Below are 18,844 nucleotides of genomic sequence, written 5' to 3' on the forward strand. Positions count from 1 at the left end.
TGTAAGAAATGGATTTGAACCTCAAACTTTGAAGAGACCTTTAGATTTAATTTTTAAAACAGTGTTTAGCTTTTCGATCCTTCTGGAATTCAATGTGCATGGTATGAAGGAAGGAACTTGAGTTTTTGTCTACTAGATGGATAGCTAGTTGTCTCAAAACTACTGAAGAACTCATTATTTATATTATTTAAATAACTTTTATTGTGTATAGTAAAAGAATTTTCATGTAGTCATGGTTATTTCTGTATTTCTATCAATATTTGTCTATCTCTGTGTCAGTATCATGCTGCTTTGGTTACTGTGCCTTCATAGGACATTTTGCTATCTGGTAGGGCAAGGCCCCTATTAGTGCCTCTTGTTCTTTTTTTTCTTCAACATTCCTTGGCAGTGATCATGTGTTTAGTCTTCCAGAGAAATTTTAGAATCAACTTGTTAAGTTCCAAAATCTTCCCATTGGAATTTTGAAGGAAATTGCATTAAATTGACATCATTATAATATTGAATTATATTGAATAATCTTCTCATTAAGAACATGTTACATTTTCAGTTACTTAGGTCATTTCTAATGTCCTTATAGATCTGGCATATTTCTCAAAATGTTCTAGGTATATACTCTCTCTTTTTTTTTCTTCCTGTTATGGTGAATGGAATAATTTTTTTCCTTTTTTAGACTTTAAGTTTTTGAAAAGGTTTTGTCTTAGTCAAGGTTCTTATGGTAGCAATTTACACAAATACACTGAAACTTAGGCCAAAAAAAAAATTCTTTGGAGGGTGGCCAAAGCCTCCCCTGCAGGCAAAAGGGCAAAAAGGGGAGTGGGCCTCAAAAGGGGGCTAGAAAAAGAACTGCTGTCTCCTGTTGCTGTTTCTCTCAGTAGATCTGCTTTTCTCTCCCTCTGGAGCTCAGCTTTCTTTGCTGCTCTCTGTCCCACTTTCACATTTCTGGGAAGCAAGGGGTTGTGGAACAAATTTGGCGACGGTGGGTCACCCGTGTGAATAGAGCAATTCTTAGAAAATCTCTGTAGGCTGGGAGGCACCCCTGAAATAGGTTTCAAAATACTGCAACTTCAAGAGAGTCTGTCTCTTCTTGCCTAAGAGGGTTAGAGTTGGGAGTGACAACAGTCCGGGAAAACCCTCCCTCCCTAGTTCCAGGTGATTCGATAAACAGGGACTGACAATCACACGGTTACAGGATTAATCCTTCAACAAAAATATACCAAGCCCCTGCTTTTAACTTTATATTTGCATGCTGCTTTGTTGTTCACAGTGTGCTTCCATGTATTCCATTTAACTGCCCTTTTAGGCTTTTGGCTCAGATCACATGTAGTATACCATGTTAAATTGTACTTGTTTAGGGGCATAAATTGCCATTTCAAACCTTTTGTCTTTAGAAAATACAACCCTTCAAATTTTGCAACTTGGGACAAAGATGATTATGAACCTAGTCCTACTCTCAACTAGATGCATTTTGAAGTGAATCAGAAAAGGGGCATTTCATTAAAAAAAAATCCAAAAAACCAAAAAACACACAAAAACCCTCCCTGAAAACCCGAAATTCTGTTAAGAGACTTTTCATTAAAAGAAGCTTAAATCTAGTTAGTATTGGACCGGGAGCCAGGTGAGAGCTCCAAGGGGAACTTGGAGCAAAACGTTGGCAGTCTTGGCGCCATCAATTACTGACCGAATGACCTTCACAAGTAACCTGGCCCCGGGGAACCGGCTTTCTGTTTTCAAACCTGGATAATTACTTTTAGACGCCGGCGTGATGAGACGAAGCACAGTAAAAACAAAGGACTAGGTATACCTGGAGTGTTACCCATCACCAATGTGAATACCTGGCACTGCGGAAGGAAAGAAAAAAAAATGAGCTTGGAGATTAAGGGAAAAGCGCCAAGGGAACCTCGTAAGTGGCACCTCCGCCAGCTTCAGGTCTTTCACACCCATCGAAAACCTCCTCGCTACGGCGGACACACGCTCTCTTTTAGCTGGAAAATGAGTGTTTGCTTTGGACACGTCTTTTCCTAACAGCAAATTCAATTTCTCCCAACTTTGCTTCCCCGCCCAGTCTGCAAAAAACGAGGCAGGTTTCCCTCCCCGGCCCGGGGAGGTGCCCTGGCGGACCCAGCGGGCGCCCCAGGCGGAGGGCCCCACTGAGGGGTGGGGATGGCGGGGGCCCAGCTCGGGGAACAAGTCCCGGCCCCAGCTGCGGGCGCCGAAGGACCGCCTCCGCCCGAGCCAGCGGGCAGCGCCCCCATCCGACACGTTTGCACGACTTAGGGCGTGGTTTCCGGCAGCGGAGGTGTGCTTTCCGGTAGTAGCTCCCTCTACTTCCGGGGTGGGACTTCCTGTTTGTCATTGACAGGCGCCGGGCTGCAGATCTGGTTGGAGGACCGCACAGGAGGGTGAGTTTGGCTGACCAGGCCTTATGATCCTCGAAAGGGCATCATGGAAGACGCTCTTCCTCACTCTCTTTCTTGCGTTTGTTCTCCCCGCGAGGCCTTGGTTTGCGCGGAGTCCTGGCCTACCTGAGGCTCTTCCGCTTCCTCTTTCCTCAGGCTCCGCCCCCAGCGTCCTGTGGCCATGACGACCGTCCCGCGGGACTCCCTGTTGTGGAAGCTCGCGGGGCTGCTGCGGGAGTCCGGTGAGTGGACTTCCGCTTGAGCCGGTGCTGGAGCGAAGTGGGGGTGTTTTCTGCTTTTCGGAGACACGCCCTTCAAGAGTCATGGAGTTGCAGCTGCTTAGGGTCACGAGGGTTTGGGTGTCAATTCATTTCTTTGCTCCTCCGGGATTTGTTGGCTCTGGAGCCGCTACCTACAGTGTCCTTTTTCGTTGACAGCTAAGCCTCAGCCTTCCTTGGAGGCCCAGTGCTGGTGCCACTCCCTCCGTGCGTTCTCTGATCCTCCCCCAGGAAGGTGGTCCTCACTGGGCTCTCAGCCCTTGGAGAGCAGGGACTGGCCATGATCGTCGTTGCGTGGCAAAGCACCGCGCCGTTAAAGGCGCAGTTAGAAGTCACACCCACCCGAGTTGGAATCCCTGCTGTCTTCCCTACTCCACCAAAGCGTTTTGAGTTTTCTGAGTCTGTTTTTCTCACCAGCAACATGGCATAATGAGTGTATTTAACTCAAAGTTTGTTGTGGGAGCTAATTCTCATGCACGTAAAACATTTAGTACCGCGTTTGCATGTGTAGTCAGTGCTCAAAATGAGTGTAGCTACGGTGACAGTTTCTTCCCCCAGTGTCTGGGCACGGTGGAATCCGGGAGTTCAATACGTGGCTGGCATTACTTGTAGAAAAGCCTTGACTTTGAGATCAGACAGAAGTAGCAGCTTCCTACCGGCGATGTGATCTCGCTCAAGGTGCTTAACGTCTCTGAGCTGCCGTTTCTGCGTTTGTCAGAGGCGGTGAACAGTGCTCTGGAGGAGATTCTCAGGAAGTTTAAATGAAGTAACCGACTTGTCTGGCACAGTTACCTAATGAATGTTAGCTGCCTTCCATCACTCTGCACTCCCATTGATAGTATCTGGGAAACCTGGCTGTATGGCAGTTAAAACTGGCTTATGTTATTAACTATGCACATGTCTTACCTTCCTTTCTAGACTGGGAGGCTCTTTGAGGGGGGGAGGAGTCCTTGAACCATGTCTGTGTCTATCCTCAGGGTCTGCTGCATAGAAAACCCTTCATGCAAGGTTATAGGATTTGTTAATTTATTCAGCAAAACTCTCACTTGGCTCCAGGGGTTAGGGATGATGGTGCGTGTGCGTGAGTGGCTATAAAGAGGTAGCAGGAGGGAAATCTTTGTGGGGATGGAAGAGTTAGATATTTTGATTGTGGTGTTGGTTACAGGAATCTACACATAGGACAAAATGGCATACGACTACATATGTACAGGGGGTGCCAAAAAAATGTATGCACAGTTTAAGAAAGGAAAAAAGTGTATTAAAATTGTAATACTCAATATATACCGATAACAAAAGATGAACACAAGTCACGTGTGACTTCTGCAATGACAAGATGTGCTCAAAGTGGTTACCATCAGCGTCATTTTAGTACAGTTTTTTTCCTTTCTTAAAATGTGTATACATTTTTTTGGCACCCTCTGTATATACATTGTACCAATGCCAATTTTCTGGTTTTGATATTATATGTAAAATACAACCATTGGGCGAAACTGGATGAAAGGTATAGGGGGACCCTTTGGTACTATTGCTGCAACATCCTTTGACTCTATCCTTATTTTTTCAAAAAACTTAAAAAAATTATTCTCCATACCTACCTTGTAGTTGTACTTTTTTAGGTGCAGTGATGAATACCCAAGATGACCTAAAGGATGACAGTCTCATTGGAGAGAGCAGTTTTAACACAGAGGGCAATAATAATACCTATCATGAGTGGTTATTCTTTCTATGACATGCATTTTAGTATTGTTTGAAAGTTTCTATATGTGTGCATATTACTTTTGCAACACCCCCCTGCCCTCCAGAAAGTAAAACATCCAGTAAACTTTTATGTGAAATGAATAATTACAGTGAAAATTTGTGTATTGAGAAAGCTGCCCAAAGGAAGTAGGTGTCGGGCTGGGCAGAGTAGAAGGGGATGTGTTGGAAAATGAGGGAGCCGTGAACGAAGTTGACTCTGTTTCCAGCACTGTGAGTAGACCAGCCTTGGCTTTGAGATCAAAAGGGCAAAGAAAATTTAGAAAAGTTGGAGGCATGTTGTGAAGCAATCTCCTATATCAGGCTGAAGAATCAGGACTTTTTTTTGAAGATAGTGCTGTTGAAAACTTTTAAGTGCGGTGAAGATACAAAGTTTGATCCTGCAATGGAGAATCTACAATACAGATTGGAGTGGGTGCAAGCTGGGGTCACAAAGTCTCAGAATAAAGGGAAAAACCGTTTCCTTACGTCCTCCTTCCTATCTGCCCCTCTCCCTGCAGGGGATGTGGTCCTGTCTGGCTGTAGCACACTGAGCCTGCTGACTGCCACACTGCAGCAGCTGAATCACGTGTTTGAGCTGTACCTGGGGCCGTGGGGCCCTGGCCAGACAGGCTTTGTGGCTCTGCCCTCCCACCCCACCGACTCCCCCGTCATCCTTCAGCTTCAGTTCCTCTTCGATGTGCTGCAGAAAACACTTTCACTCAAGGTTCTGGGATGGGAATGGGGTAGGATGTACAAAAAAGCCCAGGACAATAGTGGAGGCGGGGCTGGGGGTGTAGCATGGGTGCAAGAAGTCTTCAGGGCTCAGATCCAGAAGATGTAACAAGTATGGGTGGCTGTGCTAAGGAAGAGATGCCAAGGAAAGGGACATGCGCCAGGCTTCACTGACCTGAATGTTTTTCTTTCAGCTCATCCATGTCCCTGGTACTGGCCCCCCAGGGCCCGTCAAGATTTTTCCCTTCAAGTCCCTTCGGCAGCTGGAGGTACGGGGTGCTGGGGGATGTTGGTGCACAAAACCAGCTTGAGGGAGCCTTTTGGGGGATGGGGAAAGAGAGACGGCCTCTTTTGGTGGGGGTGTGGGGGACACCAGGCCTGAGAGTACCCACTGCTCTGCAGTAATGTGGCGTCCACTCTCTTTTCCCCATACTGCTTCCCTGAACCATAGCTGGCTTTGTCATCTTTGCCCTGTTCCCTGCCTTTGCCCCAGCTCCGAGGTGTCCCTGTTCACTGCCTCCGCGGCCTCCGTGGGATCTATTCCCAGCTGGAGACCCTGATTTGCAGCAGAAGCATCCAGGCATTGGAGGTAAGGAGGATGGGCGCTGAGCCAGGGGCCTTTCCTGAGGAACACGGAGGACCAAGCTCTGATGGTCCCCCTTCTCTGCAGCCTTCCACCTCCCTCGGGACTGTGCACTTGCTCCCTCCGCTGTGCTCCCACGGCACGTGGGGCCTGACCATATGTGCACAGTCACGCCGACCATATTGTAGTCAATATTCTCCTGTCTGCCTCCTACCTCCCCCCACAGTGAACTCCTTGGGGACAGGGCCCTGGGCTTTCTCTAGGTCTGCATCTTCAGACTGAGCTCAGTGTATAAAGAATAAATGATTAGCGGGCCACAGAGAGAGGCCTTGGCGTGGGGAGGAGGGGAGAGTGGAGGTGACCGAGCATCTTGTCTCAGGAGCTCCTGTCAGCCTGTGGTGGCGACCTCTGCTCTGCGCTGCCCTGGCTGGCTCTGCTTTCTGCCGACTTCAGCTACAATGCACTGACTGCCTTAGACAACTCACTGGTGAGTGCCTCGGAGGAAAGGGATTTGGGGGATGAAAGGGATAGGCCCTTCGGGGGACCAGCTGGCTGCCTGGGGGTATCCGATCCTCTGTTTCCTCTTCCCACCCACCGCAGCGTCTCCTGTCAGCTCTGCGCTTTTTAAACCTGAGCCACAATCAACTGCAGGACTGCAGGGGCTTCCTGGTGGTGAGTCTAAGCGGCCTGGCTGGGGGCGGCGCCCCTTGGGCCTGTCATCGTTCTGGTCTGAGCCTCTCTCCTGGGCCGGGTTACGCTCCCACCTGCTTCTGCCGCCCGTGGAGCCATGTCCTGGGAGGCGGTGCTGTTTGGGGGCTCAGGCTCAGCGTAAGACAAGCCAGTGTTCCAATCTCAGCTCCGAGTCCCTGTGTGACTTGGGACACAGGGGAACCTCTTGGTTTCTTCATCGGTAAAGTGGAAATCCTAGGAGTACCTGCTTTTATAGCATACAATGATTGTGAAGAGTATCTGATGCTCCTTAGCCCCTTGGCCCAGAGCTCTTGTGATGGTGATGACGAGCCCTTCTCCCATGTCTCCCTGTCAGATAAAGAAGCCGGACACTAGTTAAAGTGGTAAGAACAGATCCTAATAATAAGGACGTATCGCCATAGTTTATTCAATAATAAACTACTGTGGTATTTAATCAGTTGTAAAACTATTTTAATCAGTAATAAATCATGCAGCATGAACTGAACTCAAGTTCAACTTCTGCAGAGATAACTGGACACATGAGAGTGACGGAGTGGGAAGGGGACCAGCGGGGGCTTAAGCCGATTTCTCCTTGACCAAACTGTATAGTCAGGTTCCTCTGAAATCAGGGAAGTGGAAATTTACAAAAAGCGGGAGGGAGATGTTGGTCCATGTGAAGCCACTCCATCTAGGTTTGTTAACTGGTACTTACCAAAATTAGGCCCCTCCCCTCCCCCAGAGGCTGAGAGACGGGCCCTATCTTCAGGTGTTGCCTGGAACAAACTCAGTTCTTCTGGCAACCTTGAGTTTTCCTAGACAGGAATGTAAGGGAGCTGGAGTTGTCATCCTAGGGATGTGGGCTTGAGCTGTTGGAAACTATGCTAGTATTTATTCACGTTTTTTAATGTGGGAGAGTGGATGGGTAGATGAGAGTCTGCAGTCTTCGTAGGCCAAGGTTGAGGCGTAGTGGAGAAGAGGGCTCAGAGGCGCCTGGCTGGAGTTTGGTCAAGGAGAGACTCTTTGTCCCCCTCACCCCCTCCCAGGACTTGTCTGAGCTCTGCCATCTGGACATCTCGTACAATCACCTGCATTTGGTGCCGAGAATGGGACCCTCAGGGCCTACTCTGGGGACCCTGATATTGCGAGGCAATGAGCTCCGGAGCCTGCATGGTGAGTGGAGGAGAGTGTGTGTGTGGGGGGAGAGGGCAAACATGGAGGGGATGGGGCGGTGTGTGACTCAGGGTGCAGTGTGCCCCAGGAACCATGTGCCGCTAGAGCCTCATGCGGGCTTCTGGCAGGTCTGAGGTACCCAGGATCGGCTTGTTACTGCACCCTCCCCCAGCACCCCTCCCCCTTGACCCTATCCCACTCCCCCTACTCTCTCTCACTCACATGCCCATCCTCCCTTTTCGCCTCCACCCCAGGCCTGGAGCAGCTGAGGAACCTGCGGCACCTGGATGTGGCGTACAACCTGCTGGAAGAACACAGACAGCTGTCGCCACTGTGGCCGCTGGCTGAGCTCCGAAAGGTGAGACTGGGATGATTCAAAGACCTGGGAGCCAGCCTTGCGCCTGCCCCCTCCCATGCTGCTGTGCTCAGTGCCCTTCAGCCCACAGGGCGGCCCAAGGCCCACCTCTGTCTCCTCCTTGCCCTGCAGCTCTACCTGGAGGGGAACCCTTTGTGGTTTCACCCTGCGCACCGAGCGGCCACCGCCCAGTACCTGTCACCCCGAGTCAGGGATGCTGTTCCTGGGGTGAGTGATCCTCTCGTGTCCGCTCTGCTTTCCCTGTCCTGGCCAGTCCCACCCCCGCCCCTGCACCTCTTGCCTTTTCCCACCCCCTCCTTAGTGACGGGGCCCAGTCTGGACCCCCTGCTTATGATGCTGTCACCGTCTGCTGAGCCTAACTGTTCTTACAGGCCTAGGAGGGCTCCCGCCCCGGCTTGGAGCTCCCCCAGGCCGTGCGCTTCACCAACACGGCCCCCTCCCCCTTTATCTTTGCTCAGTTCCTTCTTGATGGAAAAGTCTTGTCACTGACTGATTTTCAGGTTAGTGTGGTGGGGAGTGACGGGAGTGGGACCGCAAGGACTGGTTTGGGAGGACGTGAAGGGAGGGTGCGAGCTGAGGGAAACGGGTTTCCAGAGTAAGGGTCTTCCTGGTCAGCGGGAGAGTGGAGCCTCTCTCTGCCAGCTTGGGTAGGGCAGAGGTGCTCTTCTGGCTCCGACCTCTTGCTCCTGCCTGTTGTTACACACCAGACCTCCACGTCCTCAGAGGCCCCACCTCTGCCCTGCCCAGTGGGGAGTACCACCGAAACCTCAGGTGGCGCTGACTTGAGTGACAGCCTGTCCTCAGGGGGCATCATAGCCCAGCCTCCGCTTCGTAAGGTTAAGGTAAATGGTGTCCAAGTTGCCCTGTGCCTGGGGTTGGGTCCCTTTCCTGGGGCTCTGGGTTGTCTCTGAGAATAGGAAGGCCTTACCCTTGCTGTGGGTGGGGTGGTTTTTGTGCGGTTGGGTGGGCGGCCAGGCCTTGCTTTCATAGAATGTCATCCTTCTACCCAAACTCAGAGTCGAGTCCGTGTGAGGCGGGCAAGTATCTCAGAACCCAGTGATACAGACCCAGAGCCCCGGGCTCTGGACCCCTCCCCGGCTGGTAAGTGGGCTCCCCACCCCCAAGCCTCCCTCTCCCTGGCCAGTGCTCCTTAATCTTCTGGTTAGGGAGAACTTTATTTTTGGTGGAGTGGAGCATTGTAGAATGCCTTCTGGTCTTTTCCTTTTTCCTTTTAGTTTGGGGGAAGGAGAAGAGACTGCCTCTGTGCAGCATTTTCCAAAGTGTGTTGGAAGGAACATTAATTTTGTGGGATGTCAAAAAGGATTCCGTGGCCAGATGTTTGGGAGATGCTATGTTAGACAAAGCGGTGTCTCTCCTGCACGACATCACAGGCCCTTCCATGTGCTAGCGTATACGAGGTGTGATCAAGCAATACGGTGAATGTTTAAGTAAAACAACACTTTAGTGCAGTAAAAGACACACTGCCATTCATCCCCCTCAAAATACTCCCCCTCTCTTCAAACACACGTATCCCATCATTCTGGCCACTTTCTGAAGCAGTTCTGGAAGTCCTCTTTTGTGAGTGTCTTTAGCTGCACTGCCGTGGCTGCCTCGCTGTCCTGAATCAATTCAAAATGTTTACCTTTCGTGGTCATTTTGACTTTGGGGAAAAGCCAGAAGTCGCACAGTGTCAGATCTGGTGAATAAAGTGGATGAGGACACACCGTAAAGTTTTTATTTGACAAAAATTGCCATATACCAGAAGTGATGTGTGACACGGGGCCTTTTTGTTGTGATCACAAAATATGGTGAATGCTGCTGCCGAGTGCCATCCAATGGAAAACCAGGGATCTTCAATATGGGAAGCAGCGTGTTGAACCTTAGTAACAGTTAACTTGTTCGGTGCTGTCAGTTGGGTGCGAACTATGCTTGAGAGAATGTGTGTTTTAAAGTGTGCTGTCAATCATCCTCCATCAGGGCAACACTCCATGTCACACATCACTTCTGGTGTAGGGCAATTTCTGTCAAATAAAAACATTAGGGTGTTTCCTCATGCGCCTTACTTACCGGATCTGGCACCGTGTGACTTCTGGCTCTTCCCCAAAGTCAAAATGATTCAGGACAGCGAGGCAGGCACGACAGTGCTACTAAAGACACTCATGAAAGAGGACTTCCAGAACTGCTTCAGAAAGTGGCAAGAACGAGGGGATAAGTGTGTTTGAAGCGAGGGGGAGTATTTTGAGGGGGATTAATGGCAGTGTGTCCTTTGCTGTAATAAAGTTTTTTTGTTTGAACATTCCCATATTGTTTGATCACACCTCGTATTGCAAATTTCCAAAAGCAGCATATGATATGCAGTTGTGAATTGCATGTGACCATCGTGCTCCGTAGAACACACTTAGGGCCATGCTGCTGAGGGGAAGACTTTAGCCTCTCTCTGACCCCCACCCTATTACACACACTTACTTCGCCCTGGGGAGCACTCACAGGAGACGCTGTGGTTTTCTGGGGCGGGGGTGGTAGTGGTGGTGGTGCGGGCTGGCTAAGCTGTATGCCCCCCTTTCCAGGACGCTTTGTGCAGCAGCACCGGGAACTTGAACTCATGAACAGCTTCCGGGAGCAGTTTGGCTGTGATTGGCTGCAGTATAGGAATCACCTGGAGACCTCAGGGACCCCCGCTCTGGCTGCCTCCAAGACCCCTGCCCTCAGCACACTGCCCCCAGGCGCCCTGAGTGCGGAGACTATGCCTTGCCCCCCAGCTGTCCCTGTGCCCTCAGAGAACACGTCACCACAGGAAATGGCAGAGGAGGTCAGGGTGGGGCTGCAGCCACAGGAGGAATACGAGGAGCAGGAGCAGGAGCAGAATGAAGTGGAAGGTGAGCGCGCAGGGGCCCAGCGGGCAGTGTTTTGGGGAGAGTCAGGAAAACCCAGGAGTGGCGTGGCTGACCCCTTGTGGATAGAGGCCCTCTCTGTGGGAGGGCAGAGTCTTGGTACCTTTCCCTCCTTATAGGGTCCCTCTCTTGGTCTCTCCTCAGCGGAGCTCTGTCGCCCCATATTGGTGTGTCCCCTAGAGGGGCCCCAACGCGTGCGGGGCAGGCAGTGCTTCCTCCGGGTCACTTCCAGCCACCTGTTTGAGGTGGAACTCCAAGCAGCTCGAACCCTGGAACGGCTTGAGCTCCAGAGTCTGGAGGCAGCTGAGATAGAGTCCGAGACCCAAGCCCAGAGGGAATCAGTACCCGAGGTGCGTGTGGGCGTGGGGGTTCTGGAAGAGGTGCTGGGCTGTTTCCAGGAGTCAGCTCTGGGTGCTGGTATGAGGACAGAGCCAGGAGTGCAGTTTCCAGGCTCTCGGCCTCACGTGGAAAGGTGCTCACTCGGGTAGTAAATGGCCATCAACTGTGATTGGATGGCCATCAGCTGTAACCAGTGAGCCACTGGCCACTAATATAACTGCCGTGGCTACGCTAGCAGTGAATGGGGGCTAGCAAGAAGATGGTGGCTCAGCTAGCAAGAGAGGATTGCAGAGAGGCGGATGCCGCCAGAGAGAATATAGTGGTGTGACTCCCCTACCTATGGCTCCGTGGGTGTTCCCCTTTGGCCTCACCATGTCCTGCGTTCTTATGTGGGGAGCAGGACTACAGGCCCCGCAGGCCACCCTGCATGACAGCCAGGTACCAGGCTGCATGTCCCCACAGTCTCTCATTGGCACTGAGGATGGAGCTGGAGGGCAATGTCAGCCCCAGGTGGCTTAGAAGGCTGGCCCAGGAATAGAGCTTCTGGGCCAGAGCGCAGATGTGGGCAAAAGCTTTAGGACGGAGTGCAGGGCTATTGTTTCCCTCTGTGCTCTCAGTATCCCCTGATCCCTGTGCTCTTGTTTCCTGGCCCCCTCTTCCCGCAGGGCTCAGAGCTGCCCTCTGGGGCCCCCATCCTCACTCTGCGCTTCTCTTACATTTGCCCGGACCGGCACTTACGTCGCTATGTGGTGCTGGAGCCTGATGCCCAAGCCGCTGTCCAGGTGAGGGGCCCAGGAGGCTGGTGGGCGATTGGAAGGCTGGGGGCCGGCGTCCACCTGCTCACAGCTGCGTCTGGCCCATCCCCCCCCCACGTCTCAGGAGCTACTTGCTGTGTTGACCCCAGCAATCACCGCATCTCAGCGTCAGCTTGGGGAAGCGAGGGACCTGCTGGGGGACAGACTCCAGTGTCTACGTTGTGGCCATGAGTTCAAGCCAGTGGAGACCCGGTTGGGACTGGACAGTGCGGAAGGCTGGAGGCCTCTGTTCCAGAACACAGGTACAAGCCCCGCCCCGCCCTCCTTGCCCACGCGCCTCCTGCGATACAGGGAAAATGGCTTTGAGGGAGGGAATGTGGAGGCGGGCCCCCAGGGAAGAAAGGAGACCATCTTTCTTCCTGGAGGAAAAATAAAACCGTCTGCCTTCTACATTTGCAAGAAAGAGAGAAAGAAAGAAAGAAATTATATCCCTTTTTTCTCCCCTTCTGAAAGTCAGGAAATACAATCTCTGTCACTGTTTAAACGTACTCATTATTTTTTCATAAGGCGAAGGCTTTTCCCCCTTTTGGCTAGTGTTTCCAAAACAACCTCAAACCTACCGAGCCCTCAGTGCGTTACCGGACTGTCCTGCTGCCCCCTGAGCGCGATGCTTTGGGCGTCGCTTAGATGGGCCTTCCTGACTGACCTTGGAGGCTGCTTCAGCCCCACCCGTGCCTCGTGGCTTCCCTTCATTTTCTGTTCTTTGAGAGATTGTTTCCATTGTACACCAGTCAGAAAGCTACGTCTTTGCAGTCATTGAAGAAGAAAGAAATGTTCTTGACAACACCTGTGTTGAAACGTATGCTTTTTATTAGTCCCTTTCCTCTTGGCTGCAGCTGGAGCAGGGCTTTACAGGTTATTCACAAAATGGACCCGTCTCTGTCCCCCACCCTGACCCTGCCCAGGCAGCAGCAGGGCATTGTGTGCATTGTGTGCAGGGGAAATAGCCCCCCTTCCTCCTGGACTCTGTACTCCATGGGTCATGTGGCCCCTGGGTGTCCCTTCAGTGGTGGCATCGTTAATGACATTCCTGCTTTTGTTTGAGCCTTGGCTACCTCATCAGAACAAAGACGAGAATGAGTTTGCTCTGTGGTGCTATTAGATTTAAACGTGCCAGAAAGGCCCCAGGCATAGGGCACGAAACAGAGTCACTGCTGCTGCCACCCCCAGCTCTGGTCTGGGGAGGGTGCACCAGTTGTTTGATCTTTGCTTTCCTTCCTTGTAAAATGCGACAGGGGGAGTTTTGATACTACTGTTAGAGTCTAGCACGGGCCCAGCATGTTGTAGCTGCCCGAACAGTGGTTCTTCTCTCGTTGCTGATTTGTCCTGGCTTCTTTACCTGCTGCGGACATTCTTCCTGGCAATCCTAGGGAATAGACACTGCCACGGCCCCCATTTTACAGACGGGGAGCCCTGCTGAAGTGACTTGTCATTATGGCTTAGATGACAGTCTTTAAGTGATGGAGCTGGAATTGGACCCAATCTGTTGATTTGGGGCTTTCAGATGTTGCTGGTCGAGCCTGGAAGCCGTGCTCAGCCCCAGGCTGTGGGTGGGGACCAGAGCAGGGCCTGGTTGAGTTTGGCTCTTTCTGAGAAAATCCGAAATGAGGTGGGGTGCATTTTGAGGTGGTTGTGGGCCATGGGTCCCTGTTTGCTCGGCCCTCCCTGGGGTGGGAACTAATTGTTTAGCAGCTGGGCCTGCAGAGGGAGGTGGGTGGGTAGTGCCCGAAGCCAGAGGTGGGGGCCCAGGTGAGTCTGAGAGTGGCTGGGGAGCGTTATGAGTGTGACGGTGGTCGTGGTGCTGTGTGGGGGGTTCATGCAGACTGTGCCCACCCCTCTCTCCAGAATTTCCTGCTGTGTGTCCAGACTGTGGTAGTGACCACGTGGTCCTCCTGGCTCTGTCTGCGGGAGCCCCCAGTGTGGAGCAGACACAGGAAGAGCAGGCGCCAGCTCCCTCGCCGTCCCCTGGCGCTGTCCTTGACCCTCCCGGCCACAGTGACCCCAGCGACTGCAGCAGCAGGGCCGACAGCGCCCCATCTCAGGCCCTGATCGCAGACCAACACAGGTGGAGCCTCAGCCCCCGTGAGTACAGGTGTTTGGGGAGGGAAGGGGCACTCGGGGGGAGGTGAGACGGAGCTGTGGCAGCCGGGGCAGGCTGACGGCCCATTGCTTGTCCCCAGCCGCTGAGCGCTCTGGCCTTCGCTCGGTGGACCACCGACTCCGGCTGTTCCTGGACGTCGAGGTGTTCACCGAGGCCCAGGAGGAGTTCCAGTGCTGCGTCAAGGTCTGCGCCAGCCCAGCACTGCCCCGCGCCTCTGAGCACAGACCTGGGTCTTTGAGGCTCAGTTGTTCCTTCGCCATGGGCGTGGACTACCCACCACACAGAGCATGGCGTCCCAGAGAGCGCATGTCTCTAAGCCGCCTAGCACAGCACCCAGCACTCGATAAATGATGCTCCTGTCACTGTTATAAATACACGCTGTTGTTGGGCCTCCTGTGCAGAGCACCTAGCTCAGGCTAGACACGAAGGATCCGCCCTTGGTCTTGCGTTCTGGTGTGAGCAGCACACAACGGCTGTGTGATGTGAAGGGCGGAGTCACGAAGGCTCTAGAGGGGCATCTGATCCAGCCTGCGTGGGGAGTGATGGCGAAGCCCAGTCCTGAAGGAGGAGGGAGGAGAGGGAGTTGCAGGAAAAGGAAGCAGCACGTGCACGGAGGCCTGAGAGGAGCCAGTGGCGAGGCCTGCCTGTGACGGGGCAGCTGGAATGGGGGTGGCGGGTAGGGCGAGCATCCCGAGAGGAGTCTGAACAGCAGGCAGGGGCCAGTTCAGGAGCAACCTCTGTGTCTGCTGAGGAGTTTGGACTTGATCCCAAGGGCCGCGGGAGCCACTGGAGGGTTGGGAGCAGGGGAGTGACGGCCAGTTTTGTGTTTTAGAGCAGAGTCTGGCAGTGTGGAGGGTGGGGTGGAGGGGACAGGATGACAGGCACGGAGACCTGCTGAGAGCCTGCTGCAATCGGAGGCAGGCGGGGGCGATGGAGAGGCTGGGGTGCGTGAGCTGTGGGGACGAGCAGGCTGGAGGTGCAGTCAGCGCTCAGTCTGGCAGCTGCCTCCCTGCTCCTCTCGTTTCTCATCAACTTCCCTTTCCCCTTAGGTGCCACTGGTGTTGGCAGGCCAGCCTGGGGAGTGTCTGTGTCTCGTGGTTGTGTCTGACCACAGGCTTTATGTGTTGAAGGTGACGGGGGAGATCTGGTGAGTGAGCAGGGCTGCGGCTGGCGCTCCCCTGTGGGTCTCACTCCCTTCTCACTCCCCTCTCACTCTGTTCTGCCACTCTGCCCCTCCTCTCCACAGCGGGCCTCCAGCTAGCTGGCTCCAGCCAGCCCTGGCTGTCCCCCTACAGGATCTGAGTTGCATAGAGCTGGGCTTGGCCGGACAGAGCCTGCGGCTGGAGTGGGCGGCTGGGGCAGGCAGCTGTGTCCTGCTGCCCCGAGATGCCAAGCATTGTCGGGCCTTCCTAGAGGAGCTCACTGGTGAGAGAGGGAAGGGAGAGGCAGGGAGGGCGGGCCAGGGCGGTCACAGCTCCCGTGGCTGGCACCCGCAGTAGATAAAGACAGGTAATGGAACTCAGCCCTCGGAGAAGTTTCTGAAATCTAGAAACACAGAGAATGGGAAGGCATTGAGAGGTGGAAAGGTTGGGAAAGAAGAGGTGGTCATGAGGGTTCCCTGTCTCTGGCTGGCTCTGTCCAGATGTCTTGCAGTCTCTGCCCCCAACATGGAGAAGCAGTGTCAGCACCACAGAGGAGGAGGTTACCCCGAAGCACCGACTCTGGTGAGTCAGGAGGAGGCTGAGGCCAGGGTTGGTGTCCACATGGCCGCCCTGGGAGCACAGGCCCTCCGTCCACAAGCCCCGGCCACGGTCGGGCCCTGAGCACTTGGGCTGGTCGCCTGTCCTCAGGCCCACAGGCCTGGTCCTTCCTCCCGCTCTCCCGCAGCAGAGTCCTTCCCACCCCTAGCTGACCACTCCTTCCCGGGGTTGCTGCCTACCCCCAGGCCACTGCTGGAAAGAGACTCTTCCTCGGACCCTCCCCGGTTCTTCTACCTTCGGGTGTTCCTGGTTGAAGGTGAGGGCGCTATACCCCTCTTGTCCCGGTTCACTGGCTGGGCCACCAGTGCCCCTGGGTGCCCTTGTAGCATTTCTCAGTTCCTGGAGTCTAGACTTCCTGTCACTCATGGGTGTACCCAAGAGACCCCCTCAGTGTTCCTGGCCTCTGTGGGTGGGGCTGGGAGGTGCCCTGGGCCTCAGGTGCCCAGAGACTTTTGCTTTTGGGCCCAGGCTTTCTGTGAAGTGGGGCCAATTGGCTGGGTCTGCTCCACCTCATCCTGTTGGAGAAGGTGAGAGCGGATCCTCCTTTCTGAGAGCACTGGGTGGCGGGGCAGGCTTCCTTTGTCTTGCGCCTCAGGTTTTGGAGGCTGGAGATCCCTGGAGTTTGCAAAAGGAAGGGCCTTGGCCCCTAGAGGCACAGGCGGCTTTTGTGGCCACCTCAGTGGTTCGCTTCTCTTCTCGCAAGCAGCACTCAGACGCTGCTCCAGTGGTCTGGGCTCCTGCGTGGCCTTCCTCTCTGGGCCTCACGCTGCGTCTTTTCCTCCAGGCCCTGCTACCCGCCCTGTGTCCCTGTTGCTGACTCCGTCCACCCTGTACCTGTTAGATGAGGACCTTGTAGGGTCTCAGGCAGAAGCCCCTCTTTCAGCAGCATCTGGCGAGACCTCTGAGAAGGCCCCGCCCCTCGGGCCAGGCCCTTCCTTGTGTGTCAGGGAGCAGCAGCCACTCAGCAGTCTGAGCTCTGTGCTGCTGTATCGCACGGCCCCGGAGGATCTGCGGCTGGTCTTCTACGATGAGGTGTGTGTGTGTGTGTGTGTGTGTGTGTGTGTGTGTGTGTGAGTGTGTGTGAGAGAGAGAGAGAGAGAGAGACAGAGACAGAGAGAAAAACAGAAATCATGTGTGGGTATGGTGTGTCATGTGAAAAGTGCGGGTAGGAAGGCTAGGAATTGTGGCAGTGTGGAACTTGCCTTGGACAGTCAGGTGGGGAGTACACAGAAGTAGGGTGTAGAGAACTGGGAGGTTCAGTGCGTTTGGACAGCAGTAAGTAGAGGGGAGGCTGCTTTGGCCGTGGAAACACCTGGACTTGGAGCCAAGCCTTGTGTTAGCTGCGTGGCCTTGACTGAAGCCCCAGCTCTTGCTGCTTCGGGTTCGTGTTTGATTGGGCCCTTGTGCGAGCCCTTTCACCTTTACAGCTTGCACTGTTATCAGTCCTACTATAGATGAGCAGACTGAGGTTTGGGGCTGGTAAACAACTTGCCCAGGTCACAAGTGGTAGAGCCAGCAACGACCCCAAGCGACTCCTTGGGATGGACTCCAGAAAGTCAGGCTCTTTGGTGGGGAGTGACACAGGCTTGGGTAGGGGAGGAGGCCATGAGCCAGGAGGGAGGGGCAGTGGGTCCTCCCTGAGCACTCCGCCCCCCAGGCCTCCCCTCCCTTCTGCTCTTGTGGCCCTCTGTGAGTCTCACCTCACCACTGCTTGGTCTGCCAGGTGTCCCGGCTGGAGAGTTTTTGGGCGCTCCGTGTTGTGTGTCTGGAGCAGCTGACGGCCCTGCTGGCCTGGATCCGGGAGCCCTGGGAACGGTTGTTTTCCATCCGACTCCGCACTGTGACCCAAGATGCTCTAGAACTTGACCGCTGAGGCCTCCACACCACCCCTGCCCCTGGCCGCAGGAGCCATCGTTGCAGATGTTCTCTCGCCAGACTCTTTAGCCTTTGGGCGCTGGCCAGTGAGGCCCCAAATGACCCATGGCCCAAGGGAAGGGTGAGAGGCACTGTCGGGCCTCTGGAGGATCTGGCCTGAGCGGACAGGCTCAGTGGTCCGTAGGAATGTTTCTCCAGCGCTGTTTTCTCAGGTATCAATAAAGCTGTTTCCATTTTAGATGTTATGGGTGTCCTTCGATGTAGCAGCTGTGAGGCCTGTGGTCTTGTACCTCTTCTACCAGGTACTGCCCCACCTATAGCTCTTCCCCAGTGGGCAGCCCAGGCAGCCTTGTTTGCACCAGGAGAGCGTATCTCCAGCCCTACTCTGCCCCCACGGAGGGGATCACGTAGGACTCCTGACCTGTGGTGGGCACCAGCCCTCAGCTGGCAGCACCTGCCATGGGGCCCAGTGTGGACATCACTGCCTACAAATAGCTGGGCCACTTAGCGTCTCACTCTAGAATTTCAACTGGGAGCTAATGAGGGCCTGAGGCTGTTGGCAGTGGGGCCGATAGGAGAGGGTGACTGGGAAGAGGGTATGTGGAGTGGGGTCGGCCTGCCTCCTCTCAGCACGGCCTCACTCAGCCCGGGGGTCTGCCTGAGTTGACCCCACTCCTTTACCTCTGTCTCCATGGCCAGGGTGATTGGTTCTGGAGTGCTCATGGAGCCCATTTGGCCTACAAAGGGCCAGTCCCGGCCTTCTGCTGGAGCAACTGAGAAAGGCAGGTTTCCCCGCTGAGGGTTGCTGACCCCCAGGGGAGAGCTTTCCTGGAACTGGCAGCATGGAAGACAGAGCTGAGAGGTGGGGCAAGCAGGGACAGGTGCTGCTGGCATCCTTGGAGTCTCTGGTCCAATTGTGCCCGGAGGAAGATACCCCTGGAATTCTAGGTCATGTGAGCTAACGGGGACCCCCTCCTTTTTAATTGTTGGCTTCAGCTAATTTGAGCCGAATATAAATAAGCCTGCACTTGTCCAGGACAGGCAGGCAGAGCTGCCCTATATCTGGTTTTTCTTTGCTCCAGAGTGTGGTGGGATGTTATA

At 53.9% G+C, this 18,844-nt stretch overlaps 1 protein-coding gene across 6 annotated transcripts; it reads left to right on the forward strand.

The window, feature by feature from the left end:
• The first annotated feature begins 2,340 nt into the window (after window positions 1–2,340).
• STK11IP (serine/threonine kinase 11 interacting protein) lies at window positions 2,341–17,981 on the forward strand. 6 transcript variants are annotated; one of them, XM_081051086.1, is made up of 25 exons: window positions 2,341–2,399; window positions 2,553–2,638; window positions 4,930–5,135; window positions 5,338–5,412; window positions 5,637–5,732; window positions 6,106–6,213; window positions 6,327–6,398; window positions 7,460–7,586; window positions 7,841–7,944; window positions 8,074–8,169; window positions 8,421–8,462; window positions 8,670–8,804; window positions 8,979–9,063; window positions 10,530–10,838; window positions 10,998–11,203; window positions 11,858–11,974; window positions 12,072–12,249; window positions 13,853–14,089; window positions 14,188–14,291; window positions 15,158–15,255; window positions 15,355–15,533; window positions 15,751–15,832; window positions 16,054–16,124; window positions 16,653–16,900; window positions 17,592–17,981. In XM_081051086.1, exons 2-25 carry the CDS (start codon window positions 2,578–2,580, stop codon window positions 17,739–17,741), a joined length of 3,186 nt encoding a protein of 1,061 aa, XP_080907212.1. In that variant the 5' UTR covers window positions 2,341–2,399; window positions 2,553–2,577; the 3' UTR covers window positions 17,742–17,981. The 6 variants fall into 6 exon arrangements, with proteins under 6 accessions (XP_080907212.1, XP_080907211.1, XP_080907209.1 ...); XM_081051085.1 differs by having other exon boundaries at window positions 2,342–2,399; window positions 5,595–5,732; XM_081051083.1 differs by lacking the exons at window positions 2,341–2,399; window positions 2,553–2,638 and having other exon boundaries at window positions 4,698–5,135; window positions 5,595–5,732.
• The last annotated feature ends 863 nt before the right edge of the window (window positions 17,982–18,844 follow it).

This window comes from Rhinolophus hipposideros (assembly GCF_964194185.1).
Source record: "Rhinolophus hipposideros genome assembly, chromosome: 6".
Taxonomy (NCBI): Eukaryota; Metazoa; Chordata; class Mammalia; order Chiroptera; family Rhinolophidae; genus Rhinolophus; species Rhinolophus hipposideros.